Source organism: Apodemus sylvaticus, chromosome 3 (genome assembly GCF_947179515.1).
Source record: "Apodemus sylvaticus chromosome 3, mApoSyl1.1, whole genome shotgun sequence".
NCBI classification, from domain to species: Eukaryota; Metazoa; Chordata; class Mammalia; order Rodentia; family Muridae; genus Apodemus; species Apodemus sylvaticus.
The window spans coordinates 146,587,162-146,611,367 of NC_067474.1; the positions used below are offsets into that span (position 1 = coordinate 146,587,162).

Below are 24,206 nucleotides of genomic sequence, written 5' to 3' on the forward strand. Positions count from 1 at the left end.
CTGTGTATTTTATAACATTTCTCACTTCAGATTAACAGTGTTCTCAATACTCAGAAGCCACGTGTGACAGGTGGCGGCCTTTTCTTTGGGACTAGGGTCCAGGAGTCCTGAGCCAGAATAATCTGGTATAAATAGGGTTGAAGTGCTGGGTTACACCCTTAGCCAATTTGCACCGGTATTGACTGGCCCAGCAGGAGACAGCACCTGGGTGTGGGTTGAGGAGAAAGGATTCCCTCCCTCAGAGTTCTGACCAACTGGCTCCAGGTGGAACCTCTCTACTGTGGTCCAGGCCTCTCAGGGCTTCTGACTTCACCTCTGAGCACTGGTTCATAGCTCCTTCCTTTCATCCCAATGTCACCTCTGACTCTGGAGTCCGTTCTGGCCTGGTAGGTGGGGGAGGGCAGGGTGGCAGCTGGACCCTTGGAGCAGAAACCCTGCCCCTCTAAGCCAGCTGCTGCCAGCCTTCCTGGACTGACTCTATGGAAACAGGGGACCCAGAGACAGAAATAAACTGCCAGGTTTCCGGGGCGGGAGGGGGGGTGATGTGTGACTGCCAACCTTTGTGTTTCCTTGCTTGGTGTGTGGTGTGTGTAGCAGAGCCTCTAGGCTCTGAGGATGCCGCCCCCCCCCCCAACCCCTGTGTCATCTCTTCTCTCTGTACCCCTCACCTCTGAGGCTGGGTTGAGTCTAGAATTTGATAAACAAGTTAACTTCAGGGGCCTAGTAGTCTGAGCCGAGCAGAGTGCAGTGCAGTCTGAGACTGAAAGCAGAGTGCAGTCTTTGGGGCTCTTGGACGACATCCAGTTTGGTGCCCATTTTTAAGACACTATTCTGGAGACTCCTCTAGCTGTCCCACAGCAGGTGCTGAACAGATTCAGCGGTTGCAGCGGGGTACTAAAGACTTGGAAGGTTTGTATTGGGTACCTACCTCCTCGGCCACTAGTCCGAGGAACCTTGAGTGACACGTTGGGTCTTAGTTTCCACCTCTGTTTAAGGGTTTGTCTCACGTCAGTAATTAATACTCTGAAGCCAGTTTGTCTGACTTTGGGCTCTGCCGTTGCCTAACCTCTTCCAGGTCACTTTACTTAAACCTCAGTTTCCTCCGGCCAAAAAAAAAAAAAAAAGTGTACCTTTTTTGGGACCTTAATGGAGTTAATGCTTTTTGATAACGCGGGGCCAGTGTGCATGCTGCTAGCCACTAATACTGAGTAGACGCTAGATGTAAATGTATGAAAATACACTGTTTTGGTGTAAGGGACTTTTCCTCTGAAAAAGGGGGCTTTTTAATCCCTCTCATTTAATAAATGAAAAAACTAAGCTCCCTCGCTCCTTCCCCCCAAAAAAGTTTACCTTGTGCTCAGGAAAAGGCGCACACCAAAGTGAATCAGGTACCCTCCAAATAAAGCCCTGTAGCTCATCCCAACTTACAGGTAAGGAAATCGAGGCCGGTGATTGGCCACTGGTGCTCGGCGGCGCTATCCAGTGAGGCCTGAGTCCGCCGCTGGGGAGGGAGTGCCCGGGCCGCGGGCGCTCACCGGAGGAGGGGCGTGCAGGTAGCAGGCGCCCCGGAGCCACGGGCCGCGTCAGGCGGTTTTAATAATTCTGCCGCTCGCCCCGCAGAGCAAGCAAGTCGGGCCGGGTGTCTCCCGGGCCCTCCCCAGCCCTTCGAAGCGGATCGAAGCCGCCCTCTCCTCCCCTCCCTTCCTCATGTCCCTCCTCCGCGGGTAGCCGAGGGCCCTGGCTAGCGGGACCGGGGCCAGGAAAAAGCCAAAAACACCGAGGCCAGGCTGCTCCCATCCCGCTTAAAATAGCCCCCGGCCGGGGCTGCCACGCATCCCGCCGTCCCGGGGCGCGGGAAGGAGCGGCGGGCGGGCCGGGCCGGGCTACGTGGCGCTGCCTCGCCGAGTGGGACTGGGTGGGGGCGAGGGCGGGCCGCGCGGTCGCTCGGCCGGCCGGCATGTGGCTCTCCTTCGGGGAGCCTTGGCAGCCCGGGCGGCGCGCTGCGCCGGGATGATGGAGAGCTTCTGGAATTTCCTGCAGCTGGAGAGCGCGAGCGGCCGGGAGAGCCGGCCCAGCGCCGCTCGGGAAGGGGGCGCCGAGCCGGACGACCCCCGCACTCGTCTCCGCCGCCGCTCCGGTGGTGTGGGAGGTTTCTCCGCTGCGGTCCCGGACCTCCTCCGGCCGAGGCGGGAGGCTCCCCTCCCCCGGCGCGCCTTCGGGGCTGGCGGGGGTCCAGGCCCGCCCTTCCCGGGCCTGGGCGGCGGACAGGGGCCAGGTGCAGGCGACGCCCCTCCCCCAGCCGCCTGCTTTCCCTCTCGGCCCGTCACCTCCGCCGGAGTCAGAAGCCCCGCGGCCTCCTGGGGAGGGGGCGGGGGCGCAGGCGCAGCCACCGCCACCGGGGCGGCCAGGTAGCTCGAGGGGCGGCGGCGGGAAAACTCGCGAGCCGATTCCGTCGGCCCGGCAGACCCGCGCCTCCTGCTCGAGCCGAGGCGTCGAAGGGCTTCTTCTGTGCTCGGAGGCAGGCGAGGCCGTCCTCTCCCAGGCCCCTTCCTCTGGCAACGACCGAGCTGGTGGACCACGGACGGCTGGGAACATCCTGGATGATTTCCCCAACTCCGGCTGCAGCTTGCTTTGGGGCGTGACTCTGCACCTTGCGGGTCAGGGAGTCCAGAAAGGGGACACGGGAGGGAGGGCCGCCCGTTTACCGGAGCCCTGGAAGCCAGGGAAGTTGGTAAGTGACCTCTCAGGACTTTGGGGGGGGGGCACTGTTGGAGGTGTGTGTGTGCGCGCGCGTGTGTTAAGAGATTCATTTTCCCACAACTTTGCCTAATTCTAGTACGGTTTGGTAAAGTACGGATGGAGACGGATGAACCGTTTGGCCACTCCCAGCCAAAGGCCCGGGTTCAGTTACAATTCCCGCCCCCACCGAACTCACCGCACCGTGTTAAACCGGTGGTAGGCATGGTTTGATTCTTTCTCTGTCCTGCACTGTTCAGTGACCTTGGGCTGGTCTCTTTACTCCGGAGCTTTCCTTTCCCTTTTCTGAAAAATTAGGCCTTGTGGGGCTTGAAGTTGCACGTGTAAAGCAATTAATGTGGTGCCTACTCCTAGTAAGGAGCCCTGTGTAACAGCAGTCCCTTTCAGGAGGATACAGGCCACCCCCTAAAGCATTAATCCCATCTCCCTTCCACCGGGCGGTATAATGTGGTTTCCCAAGGTAATCAGTGTCTCGTGGGAAGGATGGAGAGGGAGAGCTGTTGGCTTCATTGAGTGTTCATTTATTCTTTAAGCCCACCGTTGTTAGTTTCAGTTAGAGCTACACTGGGGCAAGAGACCTTTTAAGGGCTGCGAGCTGGAAACCAGTTCTGGACACAATGTATTAAAGTCCTTCCTCCCCAGCCAGCTCTAAGTGTGGACTGGAAACCGATGCCCAAGGTGGGGGCTGGTCTCCTCCGGATGCTCCCACTGTTCCGCTGGGGGGTGGGGCTGGCCGAGCACAAAGCTGGGCTTCTCCAGGTGTAAGGCCCAGGCAGGCTTAAGGTCGGTAGGATTCCTCCTTTGGGGGCTCCTTGCTCTTTCCACCACGCCACCACCAGATGCGCAGATTCAAATTCAAATTCCCCTAGGCTCCGCTTCAGCCCAGGAAGTACACCTGGACCTGTTGTTCACACCTTCTCCCCACCCCCACCTACCCCGGTTCTGTTTTCCGTTTGATTGGCCTCTCTCCACTGAGGAAGACTAGTCCCCCGGAAGGAGCTCAAGATTCCTTTCATTAGGGCCTACTGTTGAACGACTTTAATCCTTGCACTTTGGAGGCAGAGGCGGGTGGGTCTCTGTACTGTTGAAGTCAGCCAGGGTTACACAGTGAGGCCTGTCTCCAAACAACAAAGGTTCCATTTGATTGTAAACTTGACGTTTTGAACCTCAAGTTTGCCTTTCTGCACAATGGGCTAAAGATGGAACTGCCTATCAGACCCAAGGTCTTGCATTTAAAATTCTCCAATACCACCAATTATTATATATGGATAAATAAAACTACCTAGAGCACCTGCCTCTTCCATTCATCCAACTTATCGTCCCAGGGGCATCCCGGCAGAGATCTCCTTAAATAATACAACGTATGGATGCCCTGGAAATAAAAGACATTTTTCTTGATTGCTAGGTGTAGGGGCTAGAGAAACCTTTGAGTTCGAGCAGTACTCTGGGGTCCTGGTGAGGGTTCAGGAACTTGACCTTTGGCTGGACCAGGAAGCCGAGCACAGCCCACTCTGAACCACCACACGGAGGCAGCCTGTGGGAATCAAAGAGTTGCGATTCGTTAGGGAGTAGGCGGCAAGGTTGTAAAACTGGTCGCATCTGAAGTCAACATGCAAGCCAGGCAGTGGTGGTGTTCGACTTTAGTCCCCAGCTCTCCGGAGGCAGAGGCAAGCGGCTGTCTGCAAGTTCGAGGCCAGTTTTGTTTACCGAGTAAGTTCCAGGATGGCCAGGGCTGCACAAAGAATCCCTGTCTGGAAAAACAACAACAAAAAATAGACATGCATATATCTGGCTAGTTTCTCATACCCACAGAGGGCTCACAGTAATGGACTGAAAAACAACAGTTAGGCTGTGTGACTTTGAGCAGGCAATTTCTCTTCTGTGTCTCTGTTCCCTTATTCCTGACACAGGCTGGATAAGTTACTCCCTCAGGCACCTTCTAGCTCTGACAGGCTCCAAGCCTGTGTTGACTGATGTATCCTAGGAGATAGCACACAGAGAACCAAGTCGGCTGGGAGATCCCTGTCAAGGTATCCCCCACACCTCCCCGAGAGCTGGAGCACCTTCCTCACAGAAACACACCCTTCCGGGATTCTGACGGAAATCATGGTGGGTGGAGGGGGGAGGTTACCCAAATGAGCGGTGTTGCTGACTCCCAGGGTTTCTATGTTCCTGTTATCTGGGGGGGCAGGGGGGAGCTGTGCTCTAGAATAAACGCCTGTGTCAGTCAGGGCTGTGAGGCCGCATGCTTCTAGAGGAAAGGAATGTGTGTGTGTGGGACTAGTCAGTCTCTAGGGATGGGGTGCTGGGCATGGGGCTGCTAACTTGTGGGATGCGTGTCCAAAAGAGTCATCGCAGCGGCAGTGGGTCAGGGTGTGCTCTAGACAGTAAGGCTGGCCACGGGAAGGAAGAAAAACATTCATAAACTCGAGGGTTGGCGTGGGTCTGCTGAACACGCTCCCACCTCATGCGTAGGGGCAGTTTGGCCTGTGCGTAGGTTTGCCCACTTTTGACAGGGGTTGAGGCGAGGGGTACTGTTCTGAATTGCAGTTGTTCTCTTGTGAGGGATTCTGTGTGGGGTTGTTGTCAAGGTTTCCTGAGCAGTGACTATGCGGAGGGTGTGTCGGCGGAGGGTAGCTGTAAGAGAGTAGGCAGCCCTTGGGCTTCTGGGATGCTCTCTGATTGTATGGGACTGTCGATTGGTAATTTCAGGCTGCCAGTCAATCTGGTTCATATTTTGGGTGCCTCTACTCTAGCTCCTCTCCAGAGGGAGGTCCCAAAACTGGGTGAAGAGAGAATGGAAATCTGCCCCTCAAGTGCCTGTGTAGGTAACAGGCAGGCCTAGGCAGCTCACCCACTGTAATTTTACCACGGTGCCTAAGTCAGGAACAGGCGTGAATTGACCTTTTAACCCCTTCCCCACCGTGGGATTAGATTCTGTTTCCTGTTCAATCTTCTCCAGAACTAGTTCCCTCCCGAGGCACCTCCCGCCCGACAGTGGATAAGCACCCCCAACCACCATCGCGCGCGCTCTCTCTCTCTCTCTCTCTCTCTCTCTCTCTCTCTCCCTCTCCCCCCATCCTTATCAGGCCTTGGGGGGAACCTGAGGGCCAGGCTGGTGCCGGGTCTGGCAGGGGCTGAGGGCCCAGGCGGGAGTGATAAATATTGAAGAGGAGGGATTTCGGTGTGGGCTGGAGCAGCTGCAGTGGTTCGAGTGTCACACTATCTCTCCCCAGGTTTACTGACCCATTTCCATTCACGCGGCTGCCGGTTTCCTAGCAACGGCAACAGTCCCCCCAGAACAGGCGGAGTGTGTGTCTGCCATTAGCGACGGCTGCAACTGTGTCAAGGTTACCCCGCTCCCTGCAAACCCACCCCGGCGGGTTTGTTTTCTGCCAGCGCCTGGCACACACTATGCCAGCCCAAGCAGGGGGAGAGAAGAGGGCTGGGGGCCAGCCTTAGGGGCTTGGGTAGAGGTGGGGGCAAGGAGGAGCTGGAGCTGCCGTTCCCAATCCAGTGTGAGCCAACTTGGATGGAGTCCGAAGCCCCCCCCCCCCCCCATTGCTGGTGGAATTCCTGAGCCTGAGGGGAGCAGGGGGTGGAGCTGTCCCTCGGCCCTGACCCCCGAGATTCCAGAGCCTGGGGGGAGGGGCATAGGGCTAGGAGCCTCTGGGAGGCCGGCCTGCTCTGACCCCACCTGGCTCGGTCTCCTGCTTGCCCCAGCTTCCTCCCACTTGTGTCAGCGGCTCCGGGCTCCGGGCGCTCAGCTCTTTCTTTGTCCCAGCCTCCGTGCCTGGTCTCCCCCGACAGACTCCCCAGGGCAGGGTTGTGTTTCTCCCACCAGACTAGGAACTCCTGAGGTTGGGGCTCGGGAAGAGTCCTCTCTGCCCTCAGCACCAGTTCCTGGCTGTTGTCCCATCTTATGGGAGATGAGATCAACAGTTAGGCTAGCAAGGGATTTCTTAGTGAGGACTAGCCGGGCAAGCAGGTGACCCCAGCACATTACCTGAGCACATTCTAGGCTCTGTGAAGCCATTATGTATAGGGCTGGTCAGAGGAAGCATAGTACCCATCTTGTAAACCAGGCTGCAAGGGGTTAAACTGCCCCCTACCTTGGTATGTGAGCTCCCCTAGGTTGGGGGGATGGGAATATGAGGGGTGTCTGTTGCCTTATAGCCACTCACGGTCAGCTCAGACCTGACCAGTCACATTCCTTCCCAGGAGACTTGGAGCTTAAAGCAGAGAAGGCAGGGGCAGGGGCCTGGAGGGAGTTGATGATGTGTGTGTGTGTGTGTGTGTGTGTGTGTGTACACCACCAAGGAGCAGCTGGGACTAAAGCTTGAACCCACCTCGTTTCCCAGGCTTCAGTCTCCCTGCCTTGTCTCCCATTTTGCCCTCAGACCTTCCAGGTAGGCACACGAGTCTGTGGCAGAGGTGTACAGTCCTGATAACCAAATCTAAGCAAAGAGTGTGGCAGAGTGGCCCAGAGACTTATGGGTAACCTCTAGAGTCTCCAAAGTGACTTTCTGGTGCTTGGGGAGGTTGGCTGGGCCAGAGGCTTTGGCATCTAGAGTACAGAGTAGGCTGTACTGAACTGTTTGAAAGAGACCTCGGCGGGAGCCCAGAGAGCCTGGTGCTATGCCCAGCCCCATGACCAGCTCCTCATGAAGAGCTTAGGCCAGTTAAGAGTCCTCCTATCCTGTAGTCAGTGATTATGGGTGAGAGATGAGGGTGGGCAGTGATGGTCTGGAGAGGTGTGGGAAGCAGCCAGCTCAAGGGGGAGTTGCAACATGATCCTGGAGCGAAAATAGCCCAGGTCATTTTCAGCTGCTTGGGCCGAGGTATCTGATCCCAGCAGGGCAGCATGGTCAGGGGGCAGGGGTGCATGCGCCTTCTGTACAGCTCCTTGGAAAACTGGAGGCAGAGGGTAGGAGACTAGAGGAGCTCACCATGCTTGCCTGGGCTTCCTCAGACCCCCCCCCCTCCAGGCCCTGGCGGGAGCCCAGGAATCAAATAAGGAATGTGGAGGGTTGACAGGAGGGGAGTCCTAGGCCCCCCCCCCTTTGGGTCCAGGCCTGGATGAGGTGAAAGGTCAGCCCCAAGGAGTCCAGGGCCCAGCTAGGGAGAGAGTAACCTGATCCTTCTCCCTAGCTGGGCTCTGGGATCCCGGCATTGCCTCCCCAGGAAAGGTGCTTTCCCATCCCCAGGAAGGAGTTTGTTTAGACTTGTTCTCATCAGGGGCTCTGGAGGGGGAGGGGGTATCTAGATCCATGGGGTCAGCTTGTGTAGAGTGCTTTGTCATCCTGGGGTTAGGAGACCTGGGGTTAGAGGTGACCCTGCTGGAGTTGTTAAAGGTGGCCTCTTCTGGTTCCGTTTCTGCTTTAGCTCTCTGTGATGTGATTCCTGTGGCCAGCATAGAGTGGGACAGCAGAGACACCAATGAGTTAGAATTACCAGCTTGGTGCTAGACTGGCATAGAGATGTGTGTGGGATGGGGAATTACACCTCCATTCAGACATGTCTCTGCTGTCTGGTCATATATGTAAGATGGTGTGGTGGGGGGCAGAGAGGACACAAGCAAGAACTTGGGCTCTTAACATCAAGCTTGGCTTGAGTTCAAATCTTTGCATCTGTCTTAGCACTGAGATCAGGACTCAGGACACAAAAGCAGGCTTTAGCCTAACCGTGTACCTGTCTGCAGAGTAGGGACTCTGTGAACACTGATGTGAGCAGGGCTGCGGTGGGTGGAACTCAGGACGAGGACACTTAACATGCTTGACGCCCTAGGTTCAATTCCAAGCACTACCAAAAATAAAAAGGATGATAACAGATCTCACTGCTGCCAGGCTAACTCTAGAGACAAGTTGGTAAGCTAGAGACAGGAAGAAGACGGTAGCTTTGAGGCTGGCTGGGTCTGTCTCAGTAAGGTGCTTCAGGCTGTGGGACCATAGCTAGCTGACTTGTTTGGAATATGAGGTAAGTGGCCTTCCCTGTGAGGCAAGGGTTGGTTCAGTTTAGGGCTGGCTGTATCTGTTGTTGACACCCCCCCCCCAAGCTCCACCCTGGCAGGCTTTGTGTTGCTCTGTGGGTGTAAGTGTCCCCAGAGTGTGGCTGTAGGTGTGTTTGAGACAGTGCAGGCGTCCTGAGAACAAGCACCCTTTTGTTCGCTTCCAGCCCCCAGCTGGGCTGAGCCCTCTCTAGGGGATCCCCTGTTTCTGAGCCCAGATCCCAGCCCACGGACCAAGCCTCTGCCCACAGGTATCCATGTGAGTGGTGTGGGTGTTCTGAGCTCCCTCTTCCATCCTGGGCAGGGGGAGACTTGCTCTAGTGTGCCCAGAGCCCTGCCCCACTCCTTGAGATGCCACTCCAGGTGTGACCATCCTCTTGGAGTCTTGCCTGATCTCCTGGAGTTCTGGAGTGCTGTGGGTGGAGTCAGCAGGAGATGCTAGAATAGGCTGGACTGACAGGGGCAGAGAGACCTCAAGGCATCCCCCTTCCTACAGTGAGAGAGGCTGAACTGGGATCCTGAGACCACAGACAGGCCCAGCTAAAGATCTTGACAAGACCTCTTCTGGAAGCCTCTGTTTCTTTCCTAATTCCTATCTCCACAGGTACTATTTTCTGGAGCAAACCCTCCCAGAATCTGTCCTCACCTCCAGTGAACGTACCCCTCCATTACCTTCCCTCTCAGCACTGTCCACGGAGGGTCAGCCACTAGGGGACTGCTCACCCCAGCTACCCGGGAAGCAGTGTGCTGTGGACTAGGCACTGCCCCTTCCGTGTGATTTATCTTTTCACAACTGGATTGGGAACTCCAGAACAGGGTTACAGACATGGCGTGAGTCAGAAAAGGCACCACTAAATGCCTGGGTTGGGAATGTCGCTCGATGAGCCACACAGGGAGCAGAACAGCCAAAGCTGGAGGGCAGAGCTGCGGAGACAGTCTCCCCATCCCTCTCCAGGCGACAGAAGAGCACTGGGTGTGTCTGTCTTTGCCTTCTACACATCTGTACCAGACCCTCCAATTAGGGGAAGAGGAGGCCACGTTGGGGCAGCTAAGAGAGCATTTGTAGGCCAAGGGAAGCAATTCTGGACTTGATGAAATTCTGGGAGCCCAGCGATTGGGGACATAAGGATGTAGCTTGCAGGTGGGGGTTCCAAGTTGGGCAAAGAGGGGTGTTGGCGCCAAAGTGTGTGTGGGTTCAGTGCAAGGGAGGCAGAGATTCGCCCGCTCAGCACTCTCCCTTACACCCCCACAGCTGGCCTAGTGGTGTGCAGGAAGCCCCAGGGAGGAGGCCAAGCAGCCAAGGTGTCTCCGGTGGCACGGAAGCAGTTAAGAGCTGCCTCAGCCTGTTCCTTCAGACAATTAGTGACATCTCGCTTGACAACACCACACTGAGCTGATGCAGACCTCAGCACCCCCCCTCCGCCCCCCCCCCAGCCGCTTCAGCTGTTTATTCTTGGGCTTTAACAATTGGGATTCTGACTTGGAGGAACGGGCGCCCTGCACTGCCCTCTGACCCACCGTCGCCTTGGCAACTGGAGCCCGGTAGGCCTGGGCTCTGCGTTAGGATTACAGATCCTGAATTCACAATCTTGCTTCCCTGCAAGCAAAAGCAGCAGCAGCATGTGGGATCTTTAGCCAGACTGGAGGGGACAGAAGAGGAAGATTCCCCAGGGGGCATCCTGAGCGGTGCAGGTGGAACCCTGGGACGGCACATGTGGCCTGGGGAAGGGTGCCTCTCTGGGACTGGGCAAGGCCCAGAACCCCATTCCAGTCCAGCATCTTCCAGTTGCTCTCTGGAAACTTCCTGGTGGAGCCCTTAGGGCAGGGGCGAGGCTTCTTCATCTCTCACACACCCCTGCCCCCTTCGTCAGCCCCCTACCATGCCCAGAGCTCCAAGTGCCAGCAGACTCTGCCCCTGCCGAGCTGGCCTCCATGGTAACAGGCCCCCCTCCCTTGACAGCCCTGCCCCCCCCCAAGCAGCCAACTGCCCCAGCTGAAACCAGAGCCGATGCATCTGTGAGCCTCATGCCCAGACCCACATTCCATTTCTGTCTTCTGTCGTCCGCCCCCCCCCCCCCACAGTTCTGGCGACATCTCCCCTCCTGCTCATGCCCCTCCCTACACCCCTGCCTGCTCCTGCTGTCCCCCCCTTACTCTATCCATCACCCAGTGTCTCCCCCTCCTTTCCACCCCATTCTCTGAGTGCATCTCACCCTCTTGACTATCTCCCTAGTCTCTGGGTGTGTCTGTCCCTCTGTCTCCTGCTCCCTGGGTTGCTGTGCCTAGGCCTGTCTGCGGCAAGCTCCTCCATCTCTCTCCCTCTGTGCGTGTCTTTGTCTCTGCATCCTCCTCCTGCCTGTCTCTCTCTCTTTGTCTTTTTCTCCCTCCTCTTCACACTCTTCCTGAATCTTTCTTGCCGTCTTTCCTGTCACGTTCTCCCTACCTCTCTGCAGCTATGTTTGCCATCCCGTCCCTTCCTGTCTCCTTAGGCTGTTTTTCTTGCCCCCAAGATCTTCTGCCTTTATCTCCTTCTCTCTATCCTCACCGGTTCTCTGTAAATTCAGATTTCTTTCAAGACTCTTCTGTGCTCTATTTGGTCCTCTCCCTTGTAACCAATGGCCAGGGAGCTGAGGGCAGCCCTTCAGGGTCACCCTTTCTAGTGGGAACTCTGCCCTGGGCACCCCACTGAGCATATGCAATTGAACTTGAAATGGGCAGAGTCTCAGATTAAAGAGCGTGCAGAAAATGGGGTACCAGGTAAAGAATCTGAGGCTTCCTTTGCAGTTACAAAGCGGCCTTCCCTGCTTGGTCATCCTTTCTAGCAGCCCAAGTGGCACAAAGGGGCTAAGCTAGACAGAACCCTGCTGTCTGGTGGGATAACCTAGGCCTCACTGATTCCTAAGATTCATCCTTTGCTCCCGATGTGATGGCTATCGCAGGCTATGCCTCAGTTTCCAAACCTGACACTCGCTAGCTGTGGCTTTAAAGTACTTTGAGTTCCTGGAACAAAGAGTTATGAGGAACAAGGAAAGGCTCAGACAACTCACTGCTCACCAGCACCAGGAAGACTGCTGCCCAGGGCCAGCGTTTTGGTCCTGTCTCCTCCAGTGCCGGGTGGGAGGCAGTGTCCACCTCTCCACAAGGCTGGCAGCCCCTGGTGCCCAGCCCTCCCAGGCTGGACAATGGCCTCTGGCCTTCCTCCTGTCATCCTCCTCCAATGAATGAGCTTAAGAGTTGGGCAAGCAGGCCCTAGGCTAGGGATGCAGGCCTCCAGGGTTCAGCCCTGGCCTCTGGGTGTGGTGAGGCCTAGTCTGGCAGACAGTTCTAGGACCCTGGGGTCTGGACACTACTCACCAAAGGGGTCAGGTGGGGGCTGGGGGTGCCAGGGGAGGCGGGTTGCACGCAAGGCATGCTGGGCCCCCTTGGTGGGTGGGTGGGGGGAGCAAAGCTGGCATGGAGGCCTCAGCTAAAATTAGCTGCTTCCCTGCGCGGGAGCGAGCATGCCTGCCAGCCGCCCAGATCGCCGCTGCCTTGGCAGGCCATCTGTCGCCACGTTTTTTGCTAAGTCCCCCAGGGCCCCCTAGCTCTAGCCACCCCCAGGGGCTAGAAGGACTCTGCTCTGAGCATGTTGCTGAGGAAAGTTGTGGCCTATGCTGCAGTCCGGCTGTGTGACCTCAGGCCAGGTCTGTCCCTCTCTGGACTTTCATACAGTAAGGGGGCCCTTCAGCCCTGCGGTCTCCGGGTTCTTTAGTCCTGTGCAGCAGGTGCTCTTGTGGGTCATGGGGGCAGGAGGGGACTTGAGTGTGTGCTCCTCCCTTTGAGCTGTTGCTCTAGTCCATGGCTCCAAGTGAGGTCGAGGGTAAAGGGGAGGGGAGGGCAGACTTGTATCTGATTCCATGGTTTAGCTTAAGACAGTCTGTCCTATATCCAGCAACACCTCAACACCCCACCCCACATCTCCGGCTGCCTTAAAGAAACAGTCCACGTGAGAAGCCCGGCAGTGGGAGTGGGTTCAGCTGACACTGGTCTAGCCTGTACCTGTAGGGGCTCCAGCTCCGCAGTTCTTTCTTCCCATTCTGCTTGTGTCCTGGGGTCTTATGAGGCCAGCTTTACAGGTGGGGAACTGGGAGTCGAGATGAGGGTCCTTAAGGAAGAAACAGTGGGGAGTGGAGGCTGCTGCCCCTCCCTCCCTTCTCTCTCCCCTAAGCCAAAGAGGCCAGGCTGCTGCTCCAAGGTCACCCGACTTGGCCTGGGAGGAGCGCAGACTTGAACCCGGGCCTCTGGCTCCCAGCCTTCCACAGCACTCTGGCCAGCAGGCCAGGCCTGTCCTGTCTCTTAGTGAGTCATGCTCCTGGACTTTGCCCTCCTTGTCCCTGTCCCTCGTCTGTAGCCTGGAGTGAGGAGAGGGACAGCCTTCCCAGCAAAGGAGTTCAGCTGCTCTCCTACCCCTCCCAGAGTTCCTTAGCAATGGAAGGGGGCCTGGGAAGGTGACATTCCCAGGTTGGCTGTGTGTGCCCTGGCAGCCTCCCGCCCAGTCTCCTCCTCAGTACCTGGCTGCCGGTCACCCAGGCAGGAGGCCACAGAACCTCCCCTCCTGGTGTCCAGGGAGCAAGGTCACACCCAGAGCCCTGTGTGCCTCCACCTCCTCCTGGGGCCAGAAGCGTTTGTCACTGGGGCAACGTGTGGCTGTGCCTGGTTCTAACATTGCTGGGGTGACATTCATGCCCTGTGAGCTGTGACACTCCTGCAGGCAGAGGACAGACAGTACCACCCAGGCTGGTGACAGTGCTGGGGTAGGGATGTGGGTGGGCTGTCACCCGTCCAAAGCAGGCAGAGGTGGGATGTCATGTCTAGATGGGGCACTCTGAGAAGGACATGGTTGTGTCCCTGGTCATACTCTGTGGGTGGAAGAGACTTGTCTCATAGCGGGGATTACTTTTTTTGGTTCACTGTCTATGACAGGTTTTCTCTGCATCCTACCTCCTGTCAGTGGGTAAGAGGTGCCGGGTTAGGTAGTCACACTGTTGTGAGGGGTGACGTCTGGATACCTGCCTGTGCTGTCTGGGGAATCAGATAATGACCATCTTACACTTCGAAGGAAGCGACAAGTTGTGTGCTCGGCTATTCGTGTTGGGAGGATTCTCGGTGACTGTCTGCCTGTCTCTGACTGCTGTGAGGGTGGCATGATGAGTGTCTCATGCTGTTGGCATGTTGGCATTGAGGAAGGGGCCTGTCACCCTAAAGAGACAACATACTACCCTGTGGTGTGTGGCTGGCAGTTGGTGGGGCTTCCCCCATGCAGGCCACAAGGTCGCCAAAAGGCTGACCAGAGGGAATGATTGTGGCCCTAGGCACAGACAAGTAGGAGGTGGGGGGGGGGGGTCTTACTTAGTACTGCATGACTTACCTTCTCACCCAAGTACCAGTCCTTGAGACTGCGCCCCAGGAGAAAGGACCTGGGTTTCTCAGGTAGTGTGGGAAGGGGCTTCTGGGGCCCAGGCAGGTGCGTGTCTGAGGAGGTAGGTAGTGCACTGGACGGGCTTTGCATGAGGCTGCTCCCGTGGGCCTGAGGACCCCATTGCCTGCCTCTTCTGCCCCTGAAACTGTTAAACTAATTAAGGCTGTGGAGCCGCAGGATTAATCGGGGCAGCTCACGCGGGCTGGGGCTCAGGTAGTCGATTAGTGCGCCGCGGAGGATATTGGATTTCTGAACCGCAAGTCAGCACTATTCGGGTCTGTTATCTCCGCGGCTTGAGGGTCAGCAGGCGGGAGGCTCAGGCACTGGCCACCCTCACCCGCCACCCGCCTGGCATCCACTTCCCAGCCCACGAGGCCCTCACCTAGCTCTCCCACTCTGTCCACCCCACCATCTTTAGGCTCCTGTACCTCAGCCTAGACTCTGGTCTTCCTCTTCACTGCCACCCTGTCAGACTGCTGTCTTCTCTGCCCCTCTCTGGATCCTTCTTGGCCTGACCTCAGTCTCTTGTCTGGGGCCCAGCCCAACCTGCCTCCTTCCTTGTCCCTGTCCCCCACGGTCTCTGTTCACCTTTCTCTTTACTGGCCTCTGTCTTCTGTCCTTGTCTCTCTGTCTCTCTTCCTCTCTGTGTGCCTATAGTGTTTGCTACAGAACCCCCCTTCTCTCTCTCTCTCTCTCTCTCTCTCTCTCTCTCTCTCTCTTGTGTGGTCTCTGCTGGTGTCTGCAACCAGAACAAATCTCCCCCAGCCAACACCCCCGAACAAGGAGGCCAGAGCAGCTAATGGGAAACATGTGATTCCGCCTTGCGCCTGGAGCACCGTGAAGGGAGCCTTAGTCCCAGCCCAGCCCTGTTCCCCCCACCCCGCCACATTCCCCCACCACACATCCTCCCCCACAGTGGGCATAGCTGCATGTTCCCTAGTTATTTATTGGGGGGTGGCATTTATCACCTGGGGAATATCAGGATATGGGGGCTCTGAGGGCAGCTGCCCCTTAGGTCTCCTCACCCCCAGAGCCTGGCGGACCTTATGCAGACTTGTCCCTCCCCCACCCACCATCTGAGGAGAAGAGGGGAAGGTTAGCTGAGCTGTGGGGACCAGTTAGTGGGTGGGGTGGGGGCTCAGGACACCTTTCCACCTTTCTGGGCATCTGGGGAACTGTGGAGGGGACCTGCTCCCTGAGGGCTTGGGAGCCGCTAGGCTGTTTCTGTGCTCACCCAACCACAGGGAAACAGGCAATGAACGGATCAGAGGGAGGCTTTGGCAGGTTGGAATTCTCCTTCTCTGCCTGTGGATAAATTGTCCCTAATCCAGGCTTGGGGAGTTGTCTGGCTCAGAGAGAGAGAGAGAGAGAGAGAGAGAGAGAGAGAGAGAGAGAGAGAGAGAGAAAACAGTCACTCTAGGGAAAGGAAGGGAGGGAAGAGAGAAGAGCACATACAACACACAAACACAGTGACACAGAGGCTCACAAAGGTACCACACAAACACCGAGGCACCATTGTGCTGACAGGCACACAGACCTCACACGTGCTAACACTGACACACTCTGCTATACCGGCATAGATACACAATGGGAGAACACAAGGACCCTTGGACACATCCAAATACATGGTATGCACACTCACAATGATAAGGTCATACAAATCTGCACATGCAAACACACCCGCAAGCACATGCTGACCATGGCAAAACAAACCCACAGGGACACTGTGACCAGTCACGCCATTATGCCCTGACCCTGAAAGCCCACAGAAAGGAAAGGCAGAAGTAGGAGGCAGGCTGATCCGCAGTGACACCAGCGCCTACAGTCACAGGCCTGGAGATTGGAAACCTGCAGGGACAGCAGAGGATAAGCCTCCCGCCCCCACCCTGCTGCCAAACACATCCAAAGAGCTCTGAGGCAAGCAGGAGCTGGTCTGGCTCCTGACCCAGTATGTGCACACACAGACACACAGCTGGGCACACCTGTCACAGGCTCGGCTACATACACAGAGATGAACAGAATAGAAATCTAGATGGCGGGCATATTGATGATAAGTATTGACACTTAATTCGGATAGATACATAAACTCCGCTGATAACCAGCTACTACTGGTCAGACTCATGATCCCGTGTGTGAACTGTATTTATTTTTGTGGTACTGGGAGTAGAACCCAGGACCTTGTATTCTAGCAAATGCTATTCCTTTGAGCTACACCTGAGCCTTCCCATGCGTCCAGTCTTAAGCATACTGCTACCCACAATGACATAGAGAGATGCGCACTGGCAGAGTAGCCCCAGCAGCCCACATACAGATGTGTGCATTTACTCAGATGACTGAGTCACACAGATGCACATTCCCAGGTAAACAAAACCTACAAGTTCCCTACTCTCCCCCACTCTCCTGGCCTCAGCGCAGACAACAGCAGGCCAGCTACTGTGTAGGAAACTGGAGTGGCGAGGAAGGCCATGGTTATTAAAGAAAAACTGGCAGCGATGCACACTCAAAGCCTAGCTCTAGGGAGGCAGAGACAGGTGGATTTCTAGGCTAGCCTGGTCTATAGAATGAGTTCCAGAATAGTTAGGGCTACACAGAGAAACCCTGTCTCTAAAAACAAGAGGTCTATCCAGCTGCTGCTGGAGTTGGGCAGGTTTCAGCTCCATGTGCACCTCCATGACACCTCGGAACAGCAACTCAGACTGGTACAGTCACCAGCCCTGCTTCCCCAGAACGTTCACTTTCATTCATAAGATGTAACTCCCCGTTGTTAGGGGTGAGAAAATGGGGAGTCATATAGGATATATATAGGATAAGGAATTGAGCCAAGGCCAGGTTCCCTCCACCCTCTCCGGTATGCAGTTTATGAACACAAGTGAGTATCTAGACTTGCAAAGATGCCGCTTCCCAACAGGAGCCTGGGGTTGTAAGAGACAGACTAGGGGCTGGGGAAATGGCTCAGGGGTTAAGAGCACTTGCTGCTCCTTCCAAGGATCTGGGCTTCATTCACAGTTCTACAGGGTAGCTTACTACCATCTTGTAACTCCAGTTCCATGATGCCCTCTTCTGACCCGCGGGCACCAGGCGTGCAAAACAGTTAAAATATAAAAGTAACTTTCTCAAGCTTGTTTATTTTTACTTCATGTGCATTAGTGGTGCTTTGCCTGCATGTATGTCTGGGTGAGGATGGCATATCTACTGGGACAGGCGTTGCAGACAGCTGTGAGCCACTGTGTGGTTGCTGGGAATTGAACCAGGTTCCTCTGCCGGAGCAGCCAGTGTTCTTAACCGCTGAGCTGTCCATTCCAAGTCATTAAATTTTTAAAGAATTAAAAGAAAGAAGGTGGGATGGTAGATAGGTACTCTACTCTGCAGTGGGGTAAAGCCAGAGCTGGACTGGTATTCCTGAAACATGGCCGCCTGGCTCAGCTGCCCTCTGCCTGGCTCGCCCTCCATCCACGCTTATCTTTGTGTGTGTTTGCTTCTGCAGATGGGCGCTTGCCTGATTGTCTACCCCTCGGCCTGGACCACAGAGCCAACCCAGCTGAGTGAGTGCAGAGGGTCCCAGGTGAGGGGCACTGCTCAGGCCTCTGCAGAGACTACCCTGGAGAGGCTGATGCTGCTGGAGACAGACCTTTCCTGCTGAGTCGGGCCTCTGCAGAGCCTGCTCAGGTAACTGAGAAAGTCGGGCCTGGGTCTGGGCCAGTGTGACAGTGTAATAGGGATCTCCTCTTAGCTTAGGCAAAAAGAAAGGAAGGAGGGAAGAAACCTTAATCTAGCTATACGAACTCCCCATTATCCAGAGAGGGGAATAGAGGCTCCTGTGATCCAGGAAGTCCTTTAGCATCCCGCCTCCTAGCCTGAGGATTTTCCCTCTGCCTCCATGACCTGGAGAACTGGGCGGAGAGCTGGGTTGTGATGGTGACCAGGATGCAGGGCAGAGGTGGAAGCCTGCCTGATTTGTGCAGCTGACCTCCCCAGGACACCTCTGCTGGAGTCACTGGCCGGGAGGGCATGGTAGTCCAGGTGTGATTGCATGGCCAGCAGCTGGCTAGAGGGCAGGGCATGGTAGGACCCATCTTTCTCCTCGTGGCCCAGGTTTAGCCCACCCAGGCTCCCAGCCACAGAGGACAGGTGGGGCTGCCCTGCCCTATAGAGGCAACTCCCTGAACTGACACATGAAGCCGCAGGCTCCAGGAAGCTCCTTAGAGGTTAGCCTGCTGGGAACCCCACCCAACTTCCAACGGAGCATTCCTGAGGTCTGCATGGGGGTTGGGCCTCCAGGGATGGGAAGGGTGGGGAGGCAGGGCTGTGGAGGATGTAAGGCTGTAAATGAACTAACTGGTGCTGGGGCTGTGTGCAAGCAGGTGTGTAAGGCTCTCTGTCCTTAGTGCACAGGGCTGTATATGCGAGAGTTACATAAGTGGCCTGTGTGGGGGAATAGTTAAGAGCTTCACATGTGTGCTGTAGTGGTGACTGTGCTGGATATGAGTCCTCCGCAGGTGTGGGTATCCTGGGCTGTCTACCACACAGGGGGCTAGTGGACCAAGACTCAGTTATCCTTGGGTGGGTTTGGTGTGTGCTCAGGGTTCTGGACACAAGGTGAGGTGGCTTGTGCACATGGCTCCCTTTGTGCTTTGGAGGTGGGCTGGGCAGGACTTCGGCTGAGCTGGGCTCAGCAATGCCCAGCCTTGTGGCCAAACTGCTGAAGTCACTTCCTTTCCAACAGTGACTTTCCAGGGGGAGGAGTTCTTCCGACCTGGTCGGCTGCAAGGGGCGGGGCAGAGCTGGCTCTCTCTGGGGAGGGACGTGGGCGGGGGCGGGAGAGGTGGGAGGAGGTGCTAGTGGTACTGAAGAGGGAGTCCTCTGGGAGACAGAAGGAAAGACAAGGACAGGAGTCTGGAAGGGCCAAGGGCAGGAGGGGATGGGGGTGGAGTGGGGCGGAAAGCACAGTCCCTGGGTGACCTCGGAGGGAGGAAGGGAGGGCTGCCAATGAGGTGACCCTCGGGTTCAGTGAGAGCTGGCAGTGGCGCCTACACACCTGGCACCCAGGGCAAGGGGCTGGCAGGGGGCGGTTCAGGAACAGACCTGCTTGCCAGGTGCCCCACTCTGGACAGGAAGAGGGTGGGCGGGGGCTGTACAAAGGAGCTCTGTGTGGCTGGGGAGAGGGTAGGGTGGGGTATGCAGTGCTGTACTGTTCTGGGGTTGGGGGGGGGGATGATGACTGGGGGGCGGGGCAGGACCAGTTCCCCTTGGGGCATCAGTGGCTCCAAGGGGACACCTAGTGGTCAGGGGAGGTAGTGCATCTTGGTGACAAGGCTGGGGGAAAAGGTTAGCGAGATCATTGAGATAGTTACAAGAGCCAGGGCTAGGCTGAATCTTTGGATGGTGAAGCAGTTTGGCTTAGAGGATCCCAACAAAACCAAACTTACACAACAAAAAAAACTGATTGGCATGGCTGTGTGTCCTCAAGGGTATGACTAAGCCTCTCTGTGCTCGCATTTAAATGCAAAATAAGTGACTGGTTCCTTGTTTGTTATGATCTGGGGCAAGTGTCTGCTTGCTAGAAGATTTACAAATTGGGTGGGCACTAGGGGCTAAAAGGAAGGGAAGACCAACAGGGTGTCCATGAAGTTCCTGAGAGAGGGGGACTGGCATTCCTGGGAGATAAAGCCTCAGGGGAGAAGAGGGGTCCTAGGAAGGCTTCAGAGCAGCCATGTTTCCCACTGCTAAGAGGCTAAGGACATCCGTGAGCCTTCAAACCAGCTGAGGGAAATGGGAGGGGGTGCATGCAGGCTGGAGAGAGGGTCATGAGGCCGGAAGTGAGAGCTGGGACTGGCGGCTTGGCTCCCCAGGGGAGGTTAGGGGTGGGTGAGAGGGGAGGAGGGCTGGGGAAGGGGTGGGGTGGTCACAGCCACAGTGGGGGAGGGCAGCTGGGGATGAAGGATGTGGGCTGGCGCTTCCCTGCCCTGTCTGTGCTCTGCAGGTTGGGCCCCTCTGCTAGCCAGCTGGTGTCCCTGTGGGCAAGCTCAGACACTGACCCAGAAGCAGACAAGCAGACAGAGGACCCTTTGACTTTTCATTCACAGACTTGGGCTAGATGGTACCTTTGAGAAGAGGCCAAGAGAATGGCTGCCTGTTGGGGTGTGGTGAGGAAGGGCGCCAACTGCTTCCCTCAGATCCTGAAGGCTGCAAAAGAGCAGTGGACAGTCAGGAGGATGTGGCCAAAGGTCTTCATGGGTGGGTGGAGCAGAAGCAACCACTGGAGAGGAGATTTGTCTCTTCTGCCAAGATTACGCCCTTGGGCCCCAAGTGGGAGGTCTTTAAAGCAGGAAGGCCTAGCCAGCCCCACCCACAGCAAGGCAAGAGTGGGGCTCCTGATAGGTGTCTCTAGGTCAAGCCACTCACTAGAGTCTGAGCTCTGAGGCAGGCTCTTACTGTGTAGCCATGGCTGTCCTAGAACTGTAGACCGGGCTCAACTGTAATTCAGAGAGCCCTCTGCCTCTGGAATATACACCCTTGCCTGGCTGCTTGCTTCCACACTCTGAAGGTGTTCTCTCTTCAAGAACAACAGTGCTAGGCTCACTGGGTGTAAGTGGTACATGCTTGTGTCGCCAGCAGAGGCAGACAGGAGGATAGCTGCAAGTTTGAGGTCAGCGTGGTCTACATAGTGATTTCCAGGCCAACCGCAACTATGAGTAAAACCTTGACTCCCAGGAAGGTGGGGGCTGGAAGTGTAGCCAAGTTGGTAATTTGTCTATTGTGCACAAAACTCTGGGTTCGGTTTCTAGCACCGAAAAAGCTGGGTGTGGCAGGTAGTGTATGTGCCATTAGGTACATGGAGTAGGTAGACGAGTCAGGAGGATTAGTGGTTCAAGGTTATACTTGGCCGCCCAGTGCTGTTAGGCCAGCATGGTGTACACAGAGAATTCCAGGTTACATTGAGAGATTTCTTGGGGGTGCAAGCATGTGTGCATGTGCGTGTGTGCGTGTGTGGAGAGAGAGAGGGTAAGGGGAGGGAGGGAGGGAGGAGAGTAGTGCTGAGCTAGAAGTGTTATAGGTCCATAGCTAGGCATGAGAGATCCTTGAGTTAGCAGATGGGGCACGGGAGTGGGTGGGGTGGGGGGCAAATGATGCAGCCTGGGACAGTGGACAGAAATAAAGGCCAGCCTGGATGGAAAAACAGTGAGGTCTCCTAACCTCTCCATTTCAGTTTCCTCTTCTGTAAAATGGAACTAGAGCACAGGGTACTCACTGGTGGGGTGTGGGGGGCATGGTGGTGCAGATTAAAACGACAGCTTCCCAGATGTCCCTCAGATGTGTGAGTCAAGCCATCCTGGACTAGGGCCTGGGTATCTGGAGTGTTACACAGCTCCTCCGCTCCCCCGAGCTCAGGGTTTGGAAGCCAATGGCTTAGATAATTTCAGTGTTCCTCCCAGCCTTAAATTAGACCACAGCTCTAGAAGGAGCCTTTCCAGAAGTGGCTAAAGGATTGTTGCAGGAGCTGAGAGGAGAAAGAGGGTTTGGCCTTAAAAGAATTAAGAACTCTGCCTCTGAACAGCTGTGTGGCTTCAGGCGAGGTTCACAAGGGATCTGGGCCCATTTGCTCTGTAGCACCAGGATAATAAACCATGCACGCCTCCTGGGCTGCTGTGAGGAACAGTGGCTCATGGATGTGCAGCGCAAAGTTCTGCATACTGTTCTATGGGCTGCATTCCTTTCCAGATGTTGAGAGGTGCTGTGAGCAAAACAGCCAGCCTTGCCCTCCTCCTTGGTGGTGCTTAGAACTGCCAGTGGCTTACAGATGGCTGCCTACCACAGGGGTCACGAGAATGTCCTTTCCCACGCTGTATTCTCCTTGACTCAGCTTTGCATTCTCCCGTGGGCCAGTGCTGGGCAACATGGTAGCCCGTCCGCAGAGCATGTGCCATGCCCATTCTGCTCTAGGTCAGTGGCTGCTCCCTAAGACCCTTCAGAAGTTGGGGCTCGTGCAGCTCACTGAGGTCCTGGTTCCTGCTCAGCTCTGAGTCTTCAGGCTCCTTTGGGAATTAAACATGCCTAGATCTAAGTCCAGCTCTCCCCTCACCAGCTCAGAGTTACTCTGTAAATATTTATGCAGCCTCCATAGCCCAGGCTCTGGGGTCAGAGGATACAGCAGTAAATAAGACAGGTGTGATCCCCGCCCCTGAAGAGCCCACAGTCTCAGGGGACACACTAAATGGCCAGTCACACAAGTAATTGATTACAGTTGTGATAGATTCTATGAAGGTAGGATAGACAGGACTCCAAGAGGACGGACAGACGGGCTGTGCTGAGTATTGGAAGTATGGAAAGGCAGAACTTGAGACTAATGAGGCTTGAGGAGCACAAGACAAGGTCCCTGTCTGCATTCTTGTCTCTCCCTCGGCATCATTCTTGGGTCTAGAAAAGAATCAGAATAAACTTCATGAGAGGCAGACATGGTGGCACACGCCTGTAGCACCCTGTTTGCTGCCCTGTCTTGGAAACGGGGCTGAGTTGGCTCAGTGTATAACAGTACTGATCATCAAACCTGGCGGCAATCTGCGTTAGTCCACGGGACCCACGTGGTGGGAGGACAGAACTGGCATCTGCAAGTTGTTCTCTGACCTCCACACATGCACAAACATACACACATGTGCGTGCACACACACAACTGTAGTAAAATAAAAGCTGAGGAGATGGGTAACAGTCAGGAGCACTGACTGCTCTGTAGAGGACCCGCGTTCAGTTCCCAGTGCTGCGGGATGGCTTGGCAGCCACCTGTAACTCCAAATCCAGGAGATCCCAAGAGCTTGGTCCTCTGTGGGCACCAGGGCATACACGCAGTATAGATATATAATGCAGGCAAAACACTCAGACACAGAAAATGAAAATAAGCTTTAAAAATGCAATAGTAGGGCTGGGGAGATGGTTCAGCCATTAAGAGCACTGACTGCTCTTCCAAAGATTCTGAGTTCAAATCCCCGCAACCATGTGGTGGCTCACAACCATCTGTAATGAGATCTGACGCCATCTTATAAGTAAATCTTTTTTTTTTTTTTAAATGCAATAGCCAGTGGTGGGGGCGCATGCCTTTAGACCCAGCGCTCAGGAGACAGGTGGCTCTCTGTGAGTTCAGAGCCAGCCTGGTCTACAGAGCAAGTCTCGTGATAGCCAGGGCTACACAGAGAAAAACCCTGTCTTGAAAAACAACAAAGATTTTCTTTAATGTCATCAAAAAACTCCCAAGGCAAACAACAAAACCTGTCTTTTGGGAGGGACACTTGTATGGGGCAGAGGTGCTGCAGGCTCACAGAACAAGGGACGGGGCAGGTGGCATTGCCTTGGCGGGACGTGCAGCCCTTACCCGGTGGTTCCTTTAAAGACGGGCAGGATAATAATTGATCTGTGTGTGGCAGGGAGGTTGGATGAGATAATCCATTAAAGTGCTTGGTGGCGGCGATAACGTGTCCCAGGGCCTTTAGAGTCACCCTCCTGGCGACTCCCAGACCCTTGATCCCAGGCGCTTTCCTCACTTGTCTCTGCAGCTCTCACTTAATCCACTGGTTCCTAAGTCACGTAGGGTTCACCTGTTCAGTGTCTGACTACCCGGGCCTTGTACACAGTAGATACTCTGTAAATAATGAACATATAAACGAATGAATCAATGAATGAATGAATGAATGGTAGTAGTTCATGTCTGAGCCTCCATTTCTTCATCTGCAAAATGGGGTCATTAATAGCCCCTACCTCACAGGATTGGTATGAAGAATCAAATGAAGCAATGCCTGGACAGCTTCCAGCCCAGTGCCTGGCGTGCAGTAGGGACTCACTAAACCTGAGCTACGGTGGTCCTTTCCAGGCGCTGTCCACACCCCACGGCCTGGGCTTGGGCCGAAGTTGCTCCACAGCACCCCCAGCTGACAGCCGTCGACTGGCAGAGTCCCCAAGCACGGGGACCCTCTGTTTACCAGGTCAGGCAGGAGCGAG

The 24,206-nt window shown here is 55.6% G+C and overlaps 1 protein-coding gene across 1 annotated transcript; it reads left to right on the forward strand.

Moving 5' to 3' along the window:
• The first annotated feature begins 351 nt into the window (after positions 1-351).
• On the forward strand, positions 352-24,168 carry LOC127680379 (translation initiation factor IF-2-like). Its single transcript, XM_052175852.1, has 4 exons — positions 352-386; positions 2,041-2,731; positions 17,707-17,888; positions 23,974-24,168. The coding sequence occupies exons 1-3, from the start codon at positions 352-354 to the stop codon at positions 17,860-17,862; spliced, it is 882 nt and encodes a 293-aa protein (XP_052031812.1). The 3' UTR covers positions 17,863-17,888; positions 23,974-24,168.
• The last annotated feature ends 38 nt before the right edge of the window (positions 24,169-24,206 follow it).